We start from the raw sequence: 18,160 nt of genomic DNA on the forward strand, positions 1-18,160 counted from the left end.
AATGTTATAAGATAAAACGAGCTTTTAATTTGAGCAAATCCTCTCAAAGCTGCTTTTAGATATTTTTCATTAATGAAATCCCTGCAAACAAACCATTGTAGAAGAAACAATACACACACACACACACGAGCTAATGCAATAACTAACATGAAATACACAAAACATCTATATATTCAATAGGCACATACATTATAAAATAATATAAATTATGTATTTAATTGCTCTCCCTTTCCAGCAGAACACATTAAGGTAGTAGATAAGTGTATAATTATAGTGACTAAACTTTATTCATAACCACACATTTGTTATGGCATCTCAGATCAATGCGCGTGTTAGATAAAAAACTCATAAAAACCAAAAAAATTAGATTGTGCAGTTTTATTAAAGTCCATGAACAGAATTAAACAGATACTGTGGAAATATTGTACATTTGACAGATGACCTTTAACCCTTAAAGAGCAGAAGGGAGTGAATAACAGCAAATAAACAGCGAACGTCAAACAGACATGCATTTATTTGTGAACGAATCCTCCAGAGAAACATGGAATCCAGTGATGTAAAGATTTATACATTTATAAAAATATGAACATACACATTTCATTGATATTTCTAAGTGCTTTAACAGGCATCACAAACTATAAATGAGTTTGGTGCCGCCCGTTAGTTTAAATACTTTGACGAGGAAGCATCTACATGCTGCATTTGGTTTGCGCTTCGATCACGTCTCTCTGTCACTCGACCACTAAATCAGAGAATAATAATAATAATAATAATAATAATAATAATGAGAGCGGAAAGTGAAATCCCGCTTATCCTGATGAGCAACTGGTGACAAACCCACTATTAAATATAGAAAAATAGTCTTCTACAACCAAACGAAAGGAAAGTGCGCAGCCCTCGTGAGTCTGAACGCCACGGCTCAGTCCAGAGAGCGCATGTTAGCATGGATTTAAAGTCCGAGTGCAGAAAACATCAGTCGTAACCCGCCACTGAACGTGGGTTAGGGGTCAAGACATCACAGAGCACCACGTGTGTGTGTGTGTGTGTGAAAAAAGAAATCACAGACGCATTTGGTGCATTTCTGACTCGGACGGTGATTGTGAGCAGAGTAACCCCGCTGTCTAACAGGCTGTCAATCATTATTCCTCTTCCAATCATGGGTCTCTTCAGCAAGTGAAGCCCCGCCTCTGAAGGCTGTCGTGTCTTATGGCTCCGCCCCTTCCAACACATGTGGGAACGATCACATGGTTTGCAAAGGGTGAAAGGGAACGACAGACACAAAAGCCTTCTGTAAGCAGTGAAACATCACGATGTCGGACCTCTAGATTCCCAGAGAGAGACTCGAGTGTGTTTGAGCCGAGAGGAGAGGGGTAAATCACCAGTTTACACTGGTACTGACAGCCTGTTAAACCAGCAGGGTTTAACCTCAGCAGCCCGACTGAGTGATGTCACCGCCGGAGCTTTTGGTGACCTCCATCGTGGTGAAGATCTGAAACACATGAAGGGAAGGACATGTTATGATCGTGTGCTTAGAAAATAAGAACATCAAATGAGTAATAAGCCTCTTATTATTATTAGTTCTCCTCTATATCAGTGTCAGTGTTTCTGAACTCCCTGAGTTTCTTCCGGGAACGAACACGTCACAATATTCCTCATTTAAATAATTCATACGCAGAATAAAGGGGTGGGGCCTGGTTGAGTTAGTTAGTAGTGTGTTAAACTGGTGGTTATGGTAAGAGGCGGGACATAAAAACACTCGAAGCGCTCAACCAATCACAACACACTGATCCAGCCGACCAATCAGAGCACAGTGTGCTTTTCAGAAGGAGGGGCTTCATAGAGACAGGAAGTAAACAGAGCGTTACTGACAGACTGGGAAGAGAGGAGCCGCAACAATGGAGAATATGAGGAAAATAATCAACATTCAAGCAGGAAAACCTGTTCTAGTAGAGCCTGGTAACCCAGAGTTCTCATGAGAGCACAAGCTGAATTTGCTCAGAGAGTTACTCTGGTGTCGAGTAATGATGCTCATTAAATATGCCCCTCTATCTGAGCTGCACCAATCACATCGGGTTATCTGATATAGGCGGGTCAGAGGCGAGATGACGACAGTGCTGTGACGTCGAAGTCATTAGTAAACATTGCAAGATGGCTATGGATGAACACCAGTTGTTTGAAACGGCTTTGGCCGCTACAATGAACGAGTTAGACTTTCTCTAAAAGAGGAACAGAAGACGGCGCTCGAATCGTTCCTTTGCACGAAGGGCGTTTTTGCTGTTTTGCCGACCGGATACGGCAAGAGTCTAATCTACCAGTTAGCTCCGCTGCTAGCTAAGCGATAACTTCTTGTGATTGGTCGTAGTGTCATCCAATTGCGTGCAGTGAGATTTTCAAATGCATGCTTGGTGCCGCCCCTCGAGCTGGCCGAGTTTCATTAGTCGACGCCAGACCATTAATCTTTCAGATTTAGGTCTGGATTTCCAGGCTAGTTCTAGTAGAGCCTGGAAACAAACTGTAGAAGGGCGTAATTGGTTCGCTTTAAGTAGTAGAGTCAAAGGAAACGCACCTCGGCACAGGTGGGGTGAATCCCGATGGTGTGGTCCAGCTGATCTTTGGTAATCCCACACTTCATAGCAGCTCCGAAGCCCTGTGTGACCTCTCCAGCGTTAGGACCCAGATAGTGAAAGCCAATCACACGGTCCTGCGCGCACACACACACACACACACACACACACACACACACACACACACACACACACACACACACACACACACACACACACACACACACACACACACACACACACACACACACACACACAGTGTTGTTAGAGACATGATCCTGCAAGCCCTGATAGAATGCAATCAAATGCTTTTCATTCATAAAACATCTCTTAATAGAAATCTGTCACTGCTTGTTCCAGAACTGAGCAGCTCGTCTCTAACAGAATGCACAAATCTGCGGCTGTAATGCAATGGTTCACTGTCTGTTCACATTGTGCAACCTTTGATTTTAAAATGTATTGGTAAAATATTGAATTTAAGATTTAGAAATTCTGTGGAAGCCAGTTATTTATGGAAGCTTGTTACTTCCAAAAAAATAAAATAAAAAAAATAATAATAATAATTTCAACTTTCATTTCCCAACTCAGCCTTTTTTCCTTGCTATTGTGAGTTTCTCACATTCACAACTATATATATATATATATATATAAACCCAAATAAAAATCTGAATTAAAAATAAAAAGTCTCAGTAAGATAAGTCACAACCTTTTTTTTTGTTGGCAGAAACAAGCTTAGTGTCATTTTAGTATGTTTTAATAATTACAGCATTAATATTTTCAATTAGCTTTTATTTTTATATTTTGAGTTGTCATTTTAAGTTTAGTTTTAGTAATTTAAGCACTTCAACTTGACCTTATTTCAGTTAGTTTCCAAGGCAACATTTGTTTATTTTGTTCAAGTTTTTGATCTAATCTTTGTGTTTTATTTCAGCTTTATTTCTATTTCCTAACAGTGAAGTGCCTCCACCAGTAGTTTGTTAAAGGTAATTTTAAGCTTATTGTAAAGTGTAGAGTTGTATAATCTAGTGTCTGTTCTTGACTTGAAATCATAGTTTGATAAATAAAATAAAAAGTCCACATTCCCAGAGGATGCTGACTGTCCCGTGTCTTACGTTGTCCAGTTTATTGCAGATGATCTTGGCGTAGCACCGGTTGTTGTCTCGGCCGGGAACGGTGAACTCCAGAGGCCAGAACAGACTGTGATAAACCTGCACACACACACGATGTATCATTACAACAATTACCAGCACTCTTCATGTTCCCCGTCTGAGCGAACACACACACACCTCGAGGTTCTCCTGCCCGTACATCTCCACGGCCTTCTCCTCCGCGTGACCACAGCTGCCGTATTCCATAGGAGTGAAGACAGTGGTGGGAACGTTCACATAATCGCACTGTTACACACACACACACACACACAGAGAAGAAAGGGTTATAATCACAGATAATCACTCTTTATTAGTGCTGGGTGATATACCGGTTCATTCCGCATGTTTATTTTTGTTATGAAATAGATTTTTAATATACCGCAATATCAGCGTATGTCGCTTTAACAACGCTGGGAACGCGTCCCGACTCTGTTTGAGAGGGTCAATGTTCACGGTTGCTCTGGTGATGCACAGCTGAGTGTGTGTGTGTGTGTGTGTGTGTGTGTGACTAAGTGTGGGTTTTTTTCTACAATATTCGCTCATGACAGTAAAATAGGGCATTCTAAGTCAATCTACTGCAGGAAATGTGGTTAACACCCAGTCTTGCTTGAAAATGTGCATTGAAACGGGTATAATTTTGAAAACAAACGTGATCTGGATTTTTGGTCATACCGCCCAGCACTCTCTCTATATGAGACTTTAATCCTCCTGGAAAACCTCCAGGAGACGGCAGCGTTTATGACTAGGCCAGACCTTTAAAGATGATCCGGCGTACAGTCGTCGAGCCAGAAGTTTCCCGGCCTGAATGGCCACCGGCGTGAGCTCCCACTTTCCCTCCAGAATATCTCCAATCGCATAGATGTGAGGAATATTAGTCTGCTCCTCATCGTTCACGGGAATCTTCCCGTTCCTGGATGGAGGAACAGAAAAATCACTCAATGTTCATATTGACGCAGTCTTGAGGACTGAAAGCCACTGTAATGGCCTGTGTGTGTATGAACGGCATGTGAAGGAGTCACAATAAAAGTCCATTTCACGCTTGGTTCTGATGTTTGATCTGAATCCGTTTACTTTCTCCTTTGTGGAAATGTTTGACGTCATCATGAGGAGCAGGACTGTATTTTTCAATTATTTATCCTCAAACTGTATCAAAACTTTAGAGTCTTGTATCAATATTTTTATTAAATGTGCTAAAAATCAATAACTAAAAAAGGCTGTTTGTTTAAAAGGATAAATAAATCATCATGAGATATTTGCTCTCCGGACAGAAAAGAAAAATGCTTCGTAATAATATATCAGCCACATTACATCCTCCTTAGTTCCCTTCTGCAATTTAGGAAAAGTCAGAACTGAGAGTTACTGTAACAAATGCACAATGACCTTTAAAGTCCCATACAGTTTATGTTATGTAAAACTGTGCAAAACTGAGTTGTAAATGTGTAAATGCTCAGCGAGTGGCTCACACAGAGGAGTCATGTGTGTGTGGGTCATATGGAATCACATGACTGTGCTTGAGAACGGATCTAAAACCCCTGTGCTGCACTAATCCCTCAAACCACACGCATACACACTTCAGTCTGTGTGTGAATTAATATACATTTCCCATGCTTTTCAACGGAAACACTTTGCTCAACTCATCACGCCCGGCGCCCGTCTACATCCCACAGTGTGTTGCGTGTTCTGTAAACACACTCCGTGTCACTGAGGTCAGACGCTGGACACACTCCCAGGTTCCCAGAGGAAATACTGCTGATTCACCATGACACTTCAGACCCCGCCTCCTACTCACTCTGGCCCCGCCCCTTTAAATGCTACCGTGACAACAAGGACTTTGTAATGGGTTGGGGGAGGGGCTATGAGGACAGATGACCAAAATAAACCATTCAAAAGAAAGAGACATACTTGGCATTGACTTTAACTCCAGCTTTGTCCAGACCGATCTTTCCTGTACAGGCGTCACGACCCACTGCGATCAGTACCTAAGAGACACACACACACACACACACACCAAAATTAGCAACATGAAAGGAATGTGACAGTGGTGACAAATGAATCTGCCCTCAGTTACAAAACAACAACAACACACACACACACACACACGAAATGAATGTGACAATGCTGACAACTCAATCTGCCCTCGTTTACAAAACAACAACAAAATAATTTCATTGATATCTTATGTGATATATAAGAAAAAATATATAAATACAAGTACAACACCACATAAGATATCAATGAAATGTTATGTGGTTACGTGTGAAAACGGTTTTTAATTGCCGAAGCCATAATGAAATAAAAGGCTTTTAATATACATTTACTTTTTAACCCTCGAGTGCCTTGGCTTGATACGTTTTCATGAACAACTAAATAATATTAAAGCAAAGTATTGTTTACACGGAGCAAACTCCACTCACAGGAATTACATTTACCCTGAGCTGCAGTCAGACACTCTTAGACAGCTATACAGCTCACGGAGGGTAACACTGAATTATTGATGCAAGCGCTTCAGGGTTCGTACAGATACTGTAAAATGAAATTCCAGGACTTTTAGCACTACTTTTTTTGTTTTCAAGGACTTTAGAGATCAAATTTATCAAACAATATCTTTATTATCTTTCAAATTCTAAAAAAGGAAAATAGATATATAAAAATGAACTAATAAAACTAAATGGTACAGATAAAGTGCAGCGGATGCAGTGACTGTGGAAACTTTAACCACTGAAAGGATACTACGACAAAGATATCGCTTTCCTTATTCAAACTGATTTATTCCCCCATGAATATATGATTGACCTGAAAGATGAAAGCTGTATCAGATACTTAATGATTAATGAGCAATATCACACTCATAGCCATGAGAAATGCCTCTATATCAGACGGGCTGCAGCTTCATTATGTGTGAAAAGATTGTTTTATCGATAAAATTAAACACTTATTTCACATATATTGTCTTTCAATAATTCAAGCACTTTTAAAGTACCTTTTCATAAATATGGCTGATTTCAAGGGTTTTCCAGGACTTACATTTCAAAAAGTCAAATTGAAGTACATCAAGCATTTTAAGCACCGTGTACGAACCCTGTTAAACAAAAATACTTGCTTTTAAACTACAGTATCTTTCCAGCCTTTCATATTTCCCAATGACTGGTGTCACAGGTGCAGTTCACCACATTTATATGGAAATTATCTACTAACATTTCACAAAGTCACTGGGTTCATTTCAGTGAAGAGAATGTAAAATGTTTGAAACTGGGCCAAAGATAGCAGACAAGATTAAAAACCAGACGCGCTGTAATGATATCTGAAGGAAATTCCAGTTTTTGTCCAATAGAAAGGCAGGACACTCACGGTGTTGTATTCCCCTTCATAGATCTCGTTACTCTCGGTTGATTTGGCCGTCACTTTAAGTCGGCCCGGAGTTCCAGCTTCCAGCTCCTCGATCTGTGGACAAAAGAATCACCGTGATGTTTTATCACCTCGATAACGTGTGTAAAGAGGCCATGATTATGAGTATTACATAATCACGGCTACGATAGATAATGCATCGTTTCAGATTTCAGTAATGTTTAACCGCACACATGTACCAACCTTGGTCGGAACAAACTTCCTGAGGAATTTGACCCCGTGCGTCTCCATGTAATCTCCCGCACGGTCGGCCATGTCCTGGTCGAATCCTCGCAGCAGAATGGAGCGAACCATGACGGTCACGTCCAGTCCCAAACCGGCCAGGAAACCCCCACACTCCAGAGCCACATACGACGCCCCGATGACAAGAGTCTTCCCGGGACAGTAGGGCAACGAAAACAGGTCATCACTGTGAAGAACAAACAACACCGATGACGGCACACGATAGGTGGATCATGCTTTCCTCCAAAGCAGACAAAAGTTCAGATGTACAGTTAAACATCATAAACGCTGCCAAAGAGATAAGTCAGTATGCTCTAAACCACAGAGGCTCGAGTCCTGCCAAACACCTGCGCTTCCTCATCAGATAAAACATGAATGAACCATCAGCAAATCTCAGCGGAGTCATAAAAGGGCACACATGCGTTCAGGTTCAAGGCTTGGCGCTTCCAAAGTGAACATCACGATGATGTACGGACTCAATTCCATTTTAATATTTCCGGATACATTTTTTTCCATTACTCTGGACTCAAATGTAAAGGTTAAGTTAAAATGTTAGCAATCAAAAAGCATGTCTTAATTGAAATCATGAAACTTAGAATTTGACAACAATTTATTACAAATAAAATAGGGCCCTATATAATACAATTCTTTATGGTTTTAATTTTTCTGAATGTATAATTTTTATATATACATACAGGTGCTGGTCATAAAATTAGAATATCATCAAGAATTCAACTTAACAGGTGAAACTAATATATTATAATATATAGACTCATTACATGCAAAGTGAGATATTTCAAGCCTTTATTTGTTATAATTTTGATGATTATGGCTTACAGCTTATGAAACCCACGAAATCAAAATCCCAGAAAATTAGATTACTACATGAAATCACACAGTAATACCATGGTCATTGAACCAGGTTTTGCTTCTTTTGGCAGTGTGGGCAGGTGCAAGTGTTGCTGGAAGCATGAAGCGCTCTGAAAATGTCCTCGTAGACAATATTAAATGAGTTATTGCATTTTTCTTCAATATCGTGCAGCCCTATTAATTTATCTAATCTTTTAAAATGTAATTCAAATGAAAATTAAAACTGCTGAAAACAACACGAGCGTCATGCTTGAGTATGTGTGTTTGATGAAACTGGGCCATTCACAGAATTCATTTTTAAATAGCCTTTTATACACTTTCCATATCACGATGTGATTAAATACACAGTCCTAGTTGATTTATTCATCCAAAACTTGCCAAATTCTGTCACATTCCGAGTTCACAATTCCATTTTCTATGACTATTCCACGATTTTATACACGTCACAGAAATCATAGAGCCCTACATGTCATTTAATAACAGGGCATTATGGAAATGGATAATTTTTTTCACTGTATTGTCTTGATTTTTCTGGATTAATGATTTAATACAAAAATTATCAAAAACTCTGGTAATCAAATGAAGCCATAAAACATTTTTTAATCTTTTAAATTGAAAATGAAACAATTCCTTTTATTTTATGGCAAACAAAACTGAAAACACCACGAGCATCATGCATGCTTGAGTACGTGTAGCTGATGATACCATGCCATTCATTCACACAGATTTCATATTTAAAGTATTTTTTGCGGTTTAATAATTACAGACACTTTCCATATTGCGATTTGATTAAATCTTAGTTTTGATTTATTCATCCAAAACTTGGCAACTTCTTTAACATTCTGCATTACACAATCCATTTTTATGACTATTCCGCGATTTCATCAGTTTTCCGTATCGCAGAAATCCCTTCATGTACGTCGTGCCATTTTTAATAAGCAACATGAACCAACTTGATTATTTTCCATGTTTATGCCACTCATATCAGAGCTACAGAAGGAAATCCTCCTCCTATTTGACACGTCATCCAGTGGAAGCTTTCGTTCCCTTAGTGACTGAGAATGAACCAGCTTTAGATCAATAAATGCTGTAAATAAGTCATGAGGGCTCCAGTAACGACCCCCTGAGGTCCAGCTGCGTTTACCCAGCTCTCCAGAGGAGGTTTACCGCTGTGAACTCAGAGTCTAAGCTCACCTGGTGATGCAATAGTCTTTATCTCCCGGGACGCCCAGGTAACGAGGCCGCTCTCCCGTCGCCAGCACAAACCTAGCCGCGGTGTAGAACGTCTCTTTACCACGCTTGTTTGTGGCCTGTTGGGAAGAGTCAACAAAAATAAGATGAGGGTAGCTTTAGGCATACGGAGAGAGTGATTTGAACTGTATTACGCAACCTTTAGCATCTCTCATAGTACTGGCATTTAAATAAAGCTAAAAGAAAAGTCTTAAACACAGAAACATTAGCGCTCAAAATCGCAAAGGCACATTTTCTCCATGTTCTGCTGCCAAAAGTAGGAATGAATTACACTTCACATTTTTTTAGTCCTCTAAAAGTAAATTAAGTGGAAATGAATCCAGTTCTCTTTGCGTTCACATTGTCTCTGGACCTGTAGTGGAGTCAGCTCTCCTTTTGGCTCATGTTAGCTGTGACCGTTAGCTCAGCCCAGGAAAACGGCTTTGCATTCACAATGCATTTTGTAGTGATTACGGTGAAGCTTCAGTAGAAGCGGCTCGCTGGATCAGAACACGCTAACCTTGATCTTGTGCGGCTCCACAAACTCAGCGTAGGCGTTGACGTAATTGACGTTTTTGTCTCGCAGGGAAACTCTGTAGCCCCAGTTCAACGAACCGATGTAGTTATTCACCGCCGTCCTCATCGTCTCCCAGTTGTGAGTCACTTTAATAAAAAGACAATATTTGATGAGAAAGTGAAACAGAAGACACACACACACACACACAAAAAACTACATTAAGAGAAAAAGTGCACATGCGTGAAAGCAAAAGCTTTACGACACATTGCATGTTGTAATTATCAGTTGTTCTGTGTTTTAGGAAGTTTTCTTGTGTTAAATCACCCATTAATAATCCTTATAATTAAAGATATATCTGAGTAGCCTCATTAGAGCCTTTCAAACCATTTCGAGATACATTCTCAAGGTTGCTGTCACTTAAATCGATTCATAAAATTAACAATCTACTTCCAGAGAAAGAGGAAATAAATGTGCAACTTAAATGTCTTCACAGTAGAAAACACAAAATTGCATCACAGCTTTAACCACTCACTTCTAACACAAAACTAATGCATTGCACATTATCAAACAGGCACTTTAAAATCATTTCTGTGCAATGCATTACATCATGTGGTGTAACTGCTGTCTGTAATCCCGATCACAGAGCCAGTGAATCACGTTCCCAGCCGTGTTAATGTTACGACTGACCTTGATCACCGAACTCCCAGCCAAACTTGCGGGCGTCTCCTATAGCTGTGCCAAGCAATGCCGTCTGATGCATCAGCTTCTTAGGAATACAGCCCACATTCACACACGTGCCGCCCAGACCTGGAGACAGACCTCGCATTATCATCTTCATCATATCATATACCTCTATCATATCATAAGTCGTCATTTTTTATTATATACTTCCATGTTTGATTCTGGTATTCTTACCCCAGGTTGTGCCCTTTGGCGTGGGAACAACATAATCCAGAACCATGACCTTCTTGCCCAAGGCAGCTGCTTCCTGTTTGGACAGGAAGGAGACGTGTTAAAATCAAAATCATGTGTTCCTACAGAGTTTGGCTACATGAAAATTTCCAGGTTAAATTCTGTATCAGGCCTTTACATGCACGTTCAATATATTTACAGTGCAAGGCTGTGATATATCGAGTATTCATGATGATTTTACTGGCAGCATAAATTAAGCAACTTAATTTTTTGTAATTACATTGTTTTGTTCCAATTCTGTGAATCATTTTAAACTCAAATTCAAAACTGAAAACCATGGAAAAAATTAATTTGGTAAATGTATTAAAGATGTACATAAAAATAGGTAAATGTATAAAAAAAAAAAAAGCATATAAATGTATATATAAATTATTTGAATCTAAACAATGCTGTTTATTACTAGGTATTGCATAAAAAAAAAAAAAAAAAAAAAAAATATATATATATATATATATATATATATATATATATATATATATGGGCTGTCCAGCGATTAAAACTTTAATCTAAAATCTAATTACACAATGTGGCGTTTAATTAAGCCAATTAATTGCAAATTGAATTTGGCTGAGAAATTACCCTCAAAAGATAAATGAAAGTTATTCTTGTGTTACACAAAAAAAGAAGCATCAAATATACATTACAAATTTTATTTGATGTAAATTCAACAGAATTTATTACACAAACTTTTAGGCTTCAACAGCCTTGAGGGTGAGAATTTTCATTTTTGGGTGAACTATACCTTTAATACGTTTTTTTAATTATATATATATATATATATATATATATATATATATATATATATATATATATATATATAACAGATCGAATACAGGGTGAATCCATGTAACTTGAGCCTCAGTTTGAAATGACAAATGTCCCGATTGCCCCGACTTAACTGGACACACACATTCAGTATTTAAACAGCATTACAGATGAAGGATCTTCCTGTCTCAGTGTAATTTAACTCACCTTTGAACACGCCAGACCGCCAGAACCCCCGCCGATGACGATGAGATCATAGTCGTACGCCTCGCTCCCTTCACCCAGCAGCTTCTGCAGGACGCCGTCGCTGTGTGCCTGTTCCCACAACAACCAGACACTCATTACAGCATAAAAACATGCTGATAAGAGCCGTCGTGAAGAGGCACTTGTGCATTATTCAGCTCTATCACCAAAGGTCTTTCCCACAGAGCTGCTTTACACTCAACTGAGAAAGGGCTTTTATAGACAGCTGACAGATGCATTAGTGATAGAGACAGGCACTGATGATCAGACATTTCATATGTAGATCACACGAGCAGTCCTCCGATGGGGTAACCAACATATTCAATACATAAATAGATGAGATCACAGTTGATAGTACAAAACTAGAGCTGTGTCGGTCAACTGGAGCGTAGTAGTATAACTGCCATCGTCACAGCCCTATAAAATAAATAAAAAAAGGCTCCAAAATGGCAAGATTCAATGCAAATAAATAGTGCATGTGGACTTATATGGATGCTACTAACTAACAATTAATTTAACGGCCACCAAGATGAAGTTATGCAAGCAGCGAAAGGCCGACTGAAAAATCAAGTTGTGATTTCTAAGGCTGAAATATCAAACACTTCATAACAGCGTAAGCCCTGCAGGTATACACTGAAAGCACTTCGTTTTAATGCTTGTAGTGTTTTTGTTATTCACTATTTTTTTTATTTTTATTTTTTTACTTAAATGACATTTCAATTTATTATTATTCTAAATATTTTAAACAGTACTTCTTATAATATATATTTTTTAAATAAATAAAAATGATGTGTAAAGTCGTAAAACAGAAAATTAAATTAAATAAATTAAATAAACAAATTGCTAAATAAAAAATAAAATAAAAAAAATGGCAAGCTAGATATTGTTGTAATATTGATCAATAATATCGGGAGGTCTATGGAGATTCCCAGCCCTAATAATAACAATGGTTGCATAATTCCAATCAAAATTTGACGAGTGAGAAGTTTCAGAGTGAAATCAACACATTTTACAATGAAACTGAAAGTCCTGAATCAGTGACGACTGCAATTTTGTCAATTAAATGGGGGAAAATAACTTCTAGCAGACATGTGGGATGGACAGAAAGTTTTAATTACTTATACTTATTCTCTTAATCTTCTATTACAGCTAAAATGAAAGGGTGTGTGTGTGTGTGTGTGTGGTGATTCAGCAGGGAACGTTCTCTAACTTGAGTGTCCAGTCAAGCGCCAGTGCACTGCACACTAAACACTGACCGCATGTTCCCTTCCAGAACACTGTGTTGGACCAGAATGCAACGATTTATGCATGAGCAATGGTTAATATGAGGAATTAATCATTATATAAAGTTAGTAAGGATTCATGCCATCAAACCTGTAAAAAGACAAGAGTTTGCTTGAGGAAATGTCATTTTTATGTCTGTAAATGAACAAAAGTAGTTTCTGTGGTGAGTTTCTTTGGTCTGTACAGGCATTCATGAACACCTGTGCACCTGTGCAGTGTTTCAGAGCAAGCTAATCAAACTATGATTGGTCGCTTCGCATGTCAATCAGATGTTCCTTGACTACATCAATAGAATAAATAACGAGCAGACATTATTAAAAGAAACAAAAGTCTGGCCAGCGAGACCGAGTAAGAATCATGTCGAACCAGAGCCGCACGATATATATTGTTTTAGCATCGATATCGCGCTGTTAGATTCAATTTCAATTGTATCTTTCTTCTATTGTGTTGATCTATGCTTGTAAATTGTTTATTATTTTCTATGCAGATTTACTCCCCTACAAAATCACCCCGATTATTCAAGAATGAGTAATTCTTTTCATCTAGAGCTATTCAGATTATTTTATTTAGTGCCATGTCGGCATTCAAAGCTATTTTCATGGCAAAAATTAAATCACAAAAATAGAAATATCATATAAATACACACAAAAAAAACAATCAAACAAAAACAGCAAGTCATATTATACAAGATTTTCTAGAGCCATTCAAATCATCTGGTGAAATTGTTTTTATAAAAACTAAATATTGCAGTGCAAGTTTTCTTCAACATGTCAAACACACGCAGAGATCGGACAGAGGAATCGGTACCTTCATGGTGTTGTCGCAGCCTCCGATGTGTTTCTTGTTGATGAAGACGTTGGGGACGGTTTTCTGCCCGGTCATCTCATGCAGCAAGTCCTGGTAGTTGGTCCCGTCCTCTAAAACACATCAGAGACAGGATCAGTCAGGATCTCAGCGCTCGTGTTTCACATCTACACCACATGGGCGGCCCTCCAAGATGGATAATCGAATCGGGTTCGGATCTGGCACTGCTTCTGAAACTAATGTTTGGCTCCAAAGCAGCTAATCAGGTTTACAGCCTTTCAGCAGAGGATCCATTATCAGTGCGACGCTACGAACATGAGGAGAGCGGCTGTGCATGTACGGCGAGATAAAGGCAAGCGTGAGACATGAATGAGACATGTTGGGGTGCAAATGAGTGAATGAAAACAAGGGAAGATGAGCTCGTAACGCTGCGGTTGGCGTGACTCAGCAGGTCATGGCAAAAACGGCTCTGAACACTTAAACATTAACTTCAGAGGTTCAGCACAATGTTCAGAGAACACATGCATGAGTATCTCAGCACTCCTGGCGATGAGGTAGTAAAACTGCTGTAACCTTAAACGTGGACATTACATAATCGAGCATGCAGAAGACATTAGGGCTGGGTATTGACACAAATTTCACAATTCGATTCGATTTCGATTCACAAGCTTGCAATCCGATTCGATTCAATATGGATTATTTTGGATATCAGGTGCAACACATGGCAAATTTCCTCAAGGAAAACAAATCTCTTCACTAATGCTGTAAACTATGGGAGTCAGTGGTAGCCTATAGGCTTCATTAGCCGACTGTAATACTGAAGGTAAAAATTAACTGATTTGTATACAAACACTTAAATTACACTTTTACTTATTTTTATAATAATAAAGTTATATGAAATATAAACATTTAAATGGTGGCTGTCATAAAAACCTGCCAGATTTATTCAAACATGCATTAAAAATTGAAGAACATTAAAAATGATATTGAATATGTAATATGGTGCATATATATAGCAAAATGCTCCTCTCTAGAGTAAATTTTCTAGCTGACTGACGAGTTTATGGTCACCGGATATGGTTTTTCTGAGGTAAATGTGACGTTACATGACATTGTTTACAAGCTGTTTTACTGACGTCTTTCCACGGTTGAAACACTGATTGAGCGACTCCATGTCACATGATACGGATAAGTTGTACTCTATCTTTTAACACACTTTCAGATGCTCATTCATGTTTATCTCGCGCTGTAACTGGTGTTATTAAGGCGGAAGAGAAGATCATGTGCTTCTCTAGAGCGATCTCACACCACAGCGCCAAACGGTAATTATGTTTTTGAATTCCTTAAGAAAATGGACGTAATTTGAAATCTGAGACTTCGTTGCATATCAATAGTAACAAAACACAAAGATTATTGTGATTTATTGGATGGGATGCGATACAATGTTGCATTCATTCACCAACTGAAAACAGGATGACTAATCGATTCTTGGGATTTAAGAATCGATATCGGTTCGTAAAAATGAGAATCGATTAAAATCGAGAAATTTATCTTTTTTACCCAGCTCTAGAAGACATGCATATATTCAGTAATCTTGCGCATCAGAAAGAACTTCAGGTGAAAATGTCATGCAATTGAATGTTTAGCAAAATAAAGCAAACATTGTTTTAAATACGTAGTGAACAAATATAATGTAATCTCAGATCTGGCATTTATCTCATTAAATTATTCAGACTCATAATCTTCTTTATAATTTGGCCCAATTTGTTGTTGAAGTGGAATAATCCTGATACACAAATAAATAAACACAGAGTATGGCGCAAAAATGCTCATTTCACATTGTGGAATAAACGGTTCTTTTCGTAGTATTTTTTGTTCTTTAATTCCAAAACTTTAGTTTCATGTTTTAAAAAAACAAACATGTTTTGTTTGTTTTTTAAATGCCATGCCAGAGAATTTGATGGCGAAAACCATATTTGATTACCATTTAGAATAGAAAATAAAGATTTTCAAGATTAAATAAAAGATGTTTGACAGACAATGAGCTCTGACATGATGTACATATGTGTAGAAATACATATGGAAATGATCAGAACGATTAGTTCATAGACTGAAGAAGAGAAGAAAAGGCCTGGCACTTCCTCCATGCATTTTCATTTCAGTCCAGGAAGGAAATGTTATGAAAGTAATCTGATAAGTACTGATATGGAGAATGATCCGCAGTGATGGTTCTCTTACCCATCAGGTCCAGCTCTATGGTATTATACTTGACATTCAGCTCTTTGAAGAGATCCTTCACCTGCAATCACAGAAAGCCCAACATGTTAGTTACTCAACAAGACTCGCGTCTCAAACAGGACAACATTTAGCAGCAGAAAAACATCCATTCAATTACATGCGATTGAGTAAATTACAGTACAGTGTAACAGCATTAAATAAAATACATGAAATCTCAGGTCAGCTGTTAAGTACTTATGTTACGTACAGAAATACAAAGGAGTAAAATAATTTAAGTCATGGTAAAAGCGGAGTTATCTATGATTACTTCGTACCCTAATCGTTCCCAACCTGCTGTTTTAATTCTGGTTCCAGAAGAAGTTTATTCTGAACTCAAAGTGTCAGATCAAATCATCAGACGTGATCTACTGAGAAAACCAGACAGTCTTATGACTCTTACAATAATTACTACAGAATCCCAGCAATTTAAAACACTAATTAGTCTCTTCATGAACGTCACAGGATCATATCATTTACATTAATATTTAAGCGATATTGATGGATTACAGCAGAGATTTAGCACTTTAAGAGCTTGGTTTCTTGAAGAATGTTTTATTACAGCTCAGACCTTTAGATGTGTTTTAAAAGTCAAATAGACATAAGTCTATAGATCATAAAACGATGTTATCTATAAACTGTGATTCCTAAAAACATGAACTTGACATTGACAAACTATTGATTTTAGTTTTTAGTACATAAACCAACAAAAATAGTAGTTTATTTAATTTATTTCAGCCATAACATGGAAATATTAAACCAGACGTTAAATATAAATAATTTTAAACAATTCAATTTTACTATATAAATTTGCGAGATATTCAAGCAAATATCTCCATAAACTTTAACTGGTTTAAAACATGTGAAAAGAATAATTTAACAACTTTATTAAAGTTGCCTTCTCAAAGTAAAGACAAAACTGAACACATACAACAAAGTTAAAGAGACAGTTCACTCAAAACGATAATTCTGTCATCATTTACTCGCCCTCAAGTTGTTCCAAACCTGAATTATTGTTTCTTGAAAGAAAGAATGGATCATATGACTCTGTCTTGTTAGTCAGAGGGTCCATCAAGTGTTCGGTTACCACGATTCTTCAAAATATCTTCTTTTGTGGTCATACAGGTTTGGATCAACTCGAGAGCGAGTAAATTATGACAGAATTGTATTTTTGGGTGAACTGTCTCTTTAAGAAATAAGCTTCATAACTATATAGACTCTTAGCTTCTTTTACAAACCTGACATGACATGACAGTTTCGAGGAGATATTAGTCATGTTTATGACGGATCTTCACTCACCTTGACGCAGAAAGGACAGTAGCTCTTACTGAACACCAGCACTTGATGGGAATCGATCAGTTCTTTGATCTTCAGTCGGATCTGCTCGCGACCGCCGTCCTTCTCGATGGGCGGCATGATGATCAATAACCGGTCACGGATCGATATTCCGCGCTCTTCTGCTTCCTGAGTCGATGATTATGATTAAAGTGAAGCTTAATCTCAAAATAAACTCATGATGTGACATTAACTAACATGATAAATAACATTAAAATCACTCGTCAGTAGTGATCACTACAACTTCATCTCGCGCCGCCGCCGAATGACGCTCCACCGCGCGCGCGCCTCTTACATAAGACCCCGCGAGTCTGACCTGCACGCGCCTGAGTGAAAATCAACCCACGTTTTCACTCGCTATGATCCACTTGTTGTCTGGCTGTTATAATTTATAAAGTAAAATAAACGCGGAAACAGTTAGAAAAGACTGATTTCAAGGGAGCGTAAATCTCTCTTTAGACCTCTAACTCTAAATAACTACATCGATCATTTATGGAAACATAATATGCTATTAATTACTATTATTA

The 18,160-nt window shown here is 38.1% G+C and overlaps 1 protein-coding gene across 1 annotated transcript; it reads right to left on the reverse strand.

The window, feature by feature from the left end:
• Positions 1 to 365: 365 nt before the first annotated feature.
• On the reverse strand, positions 366 to 17,903 carry txnrd3 (thioredoxin reductase 3). The gene is made up of 16 exons (XM_084425555.1): positions 17,598 to 17,903; positions 16,263 to 16,323; positions 14,028 to 14,137; positions 11,901 to 12,008; positions 10,872 to 10,944; positions 10,644 to 10,763; positions 9,960 to 10,102; positions 9,404 to 9,519; positions 7,301 to 7,526; positions 7,061 to 7,153; positions 5,615 to 5,691; positions 4,466 to 4,622; positions 3,851 to 3,958; positions 3,677 to 3,772; positions 2,567 to 2,701; positions 366 to 1,489 (listed from the first exon to the last, which is right to left on the reverse strand). Exons 1-16 carry the CDS (start codon positions 17,712 to 17,714, stop codon positions 1,427 to 1,429), a joined length of 1,803 nt encoding a protein of 600 aa, XP_084281681.1. The 5' UTR covers positions 17,715 to 17,903; the 3' UTR covers positions 366 to 1,426.
• Positions 17,904 to 18,160: the final 257 nt, after the last annotated feature.

The sequence above is a fragment of the Rutilus rutilus genome (assembly GCF_951802725.1).
Source record: "Rutilus rutilus genome assembly, chromosome: 12".
Lineage (NCBI taxonomy): Eukaryota > Metazoa > Chordata > Actinopteri > Cypriniformes > Leuciscidae > Rutilus > Rutilus rutilus.

Bases quoted from the DNA above. Each gene is read 5' to 3' on its own strand.
- txnrd3 (XM_084425555.1), bottom strand. From the start codon at position 17,714: ATGCCGCCCATCGAGAAGGACGGCGGTCGCGAGCAGATCCGACTGAAG. The intron at 5,692-7,060 runs GTGAGTGTCCTG...TGTGTCTCTTAG, and splicing joins ATGAAGGGGAATACAACACC to GTACTGATCGCAGTGGGTCG. The intron at 3,773-3,850 runs GTGTGTGTGTGT...GTGTGTGTGCAG, and splicing joins ACGGGCAGGAGAACCTCGAG to GTTTATCACAGTCTGTTCTG.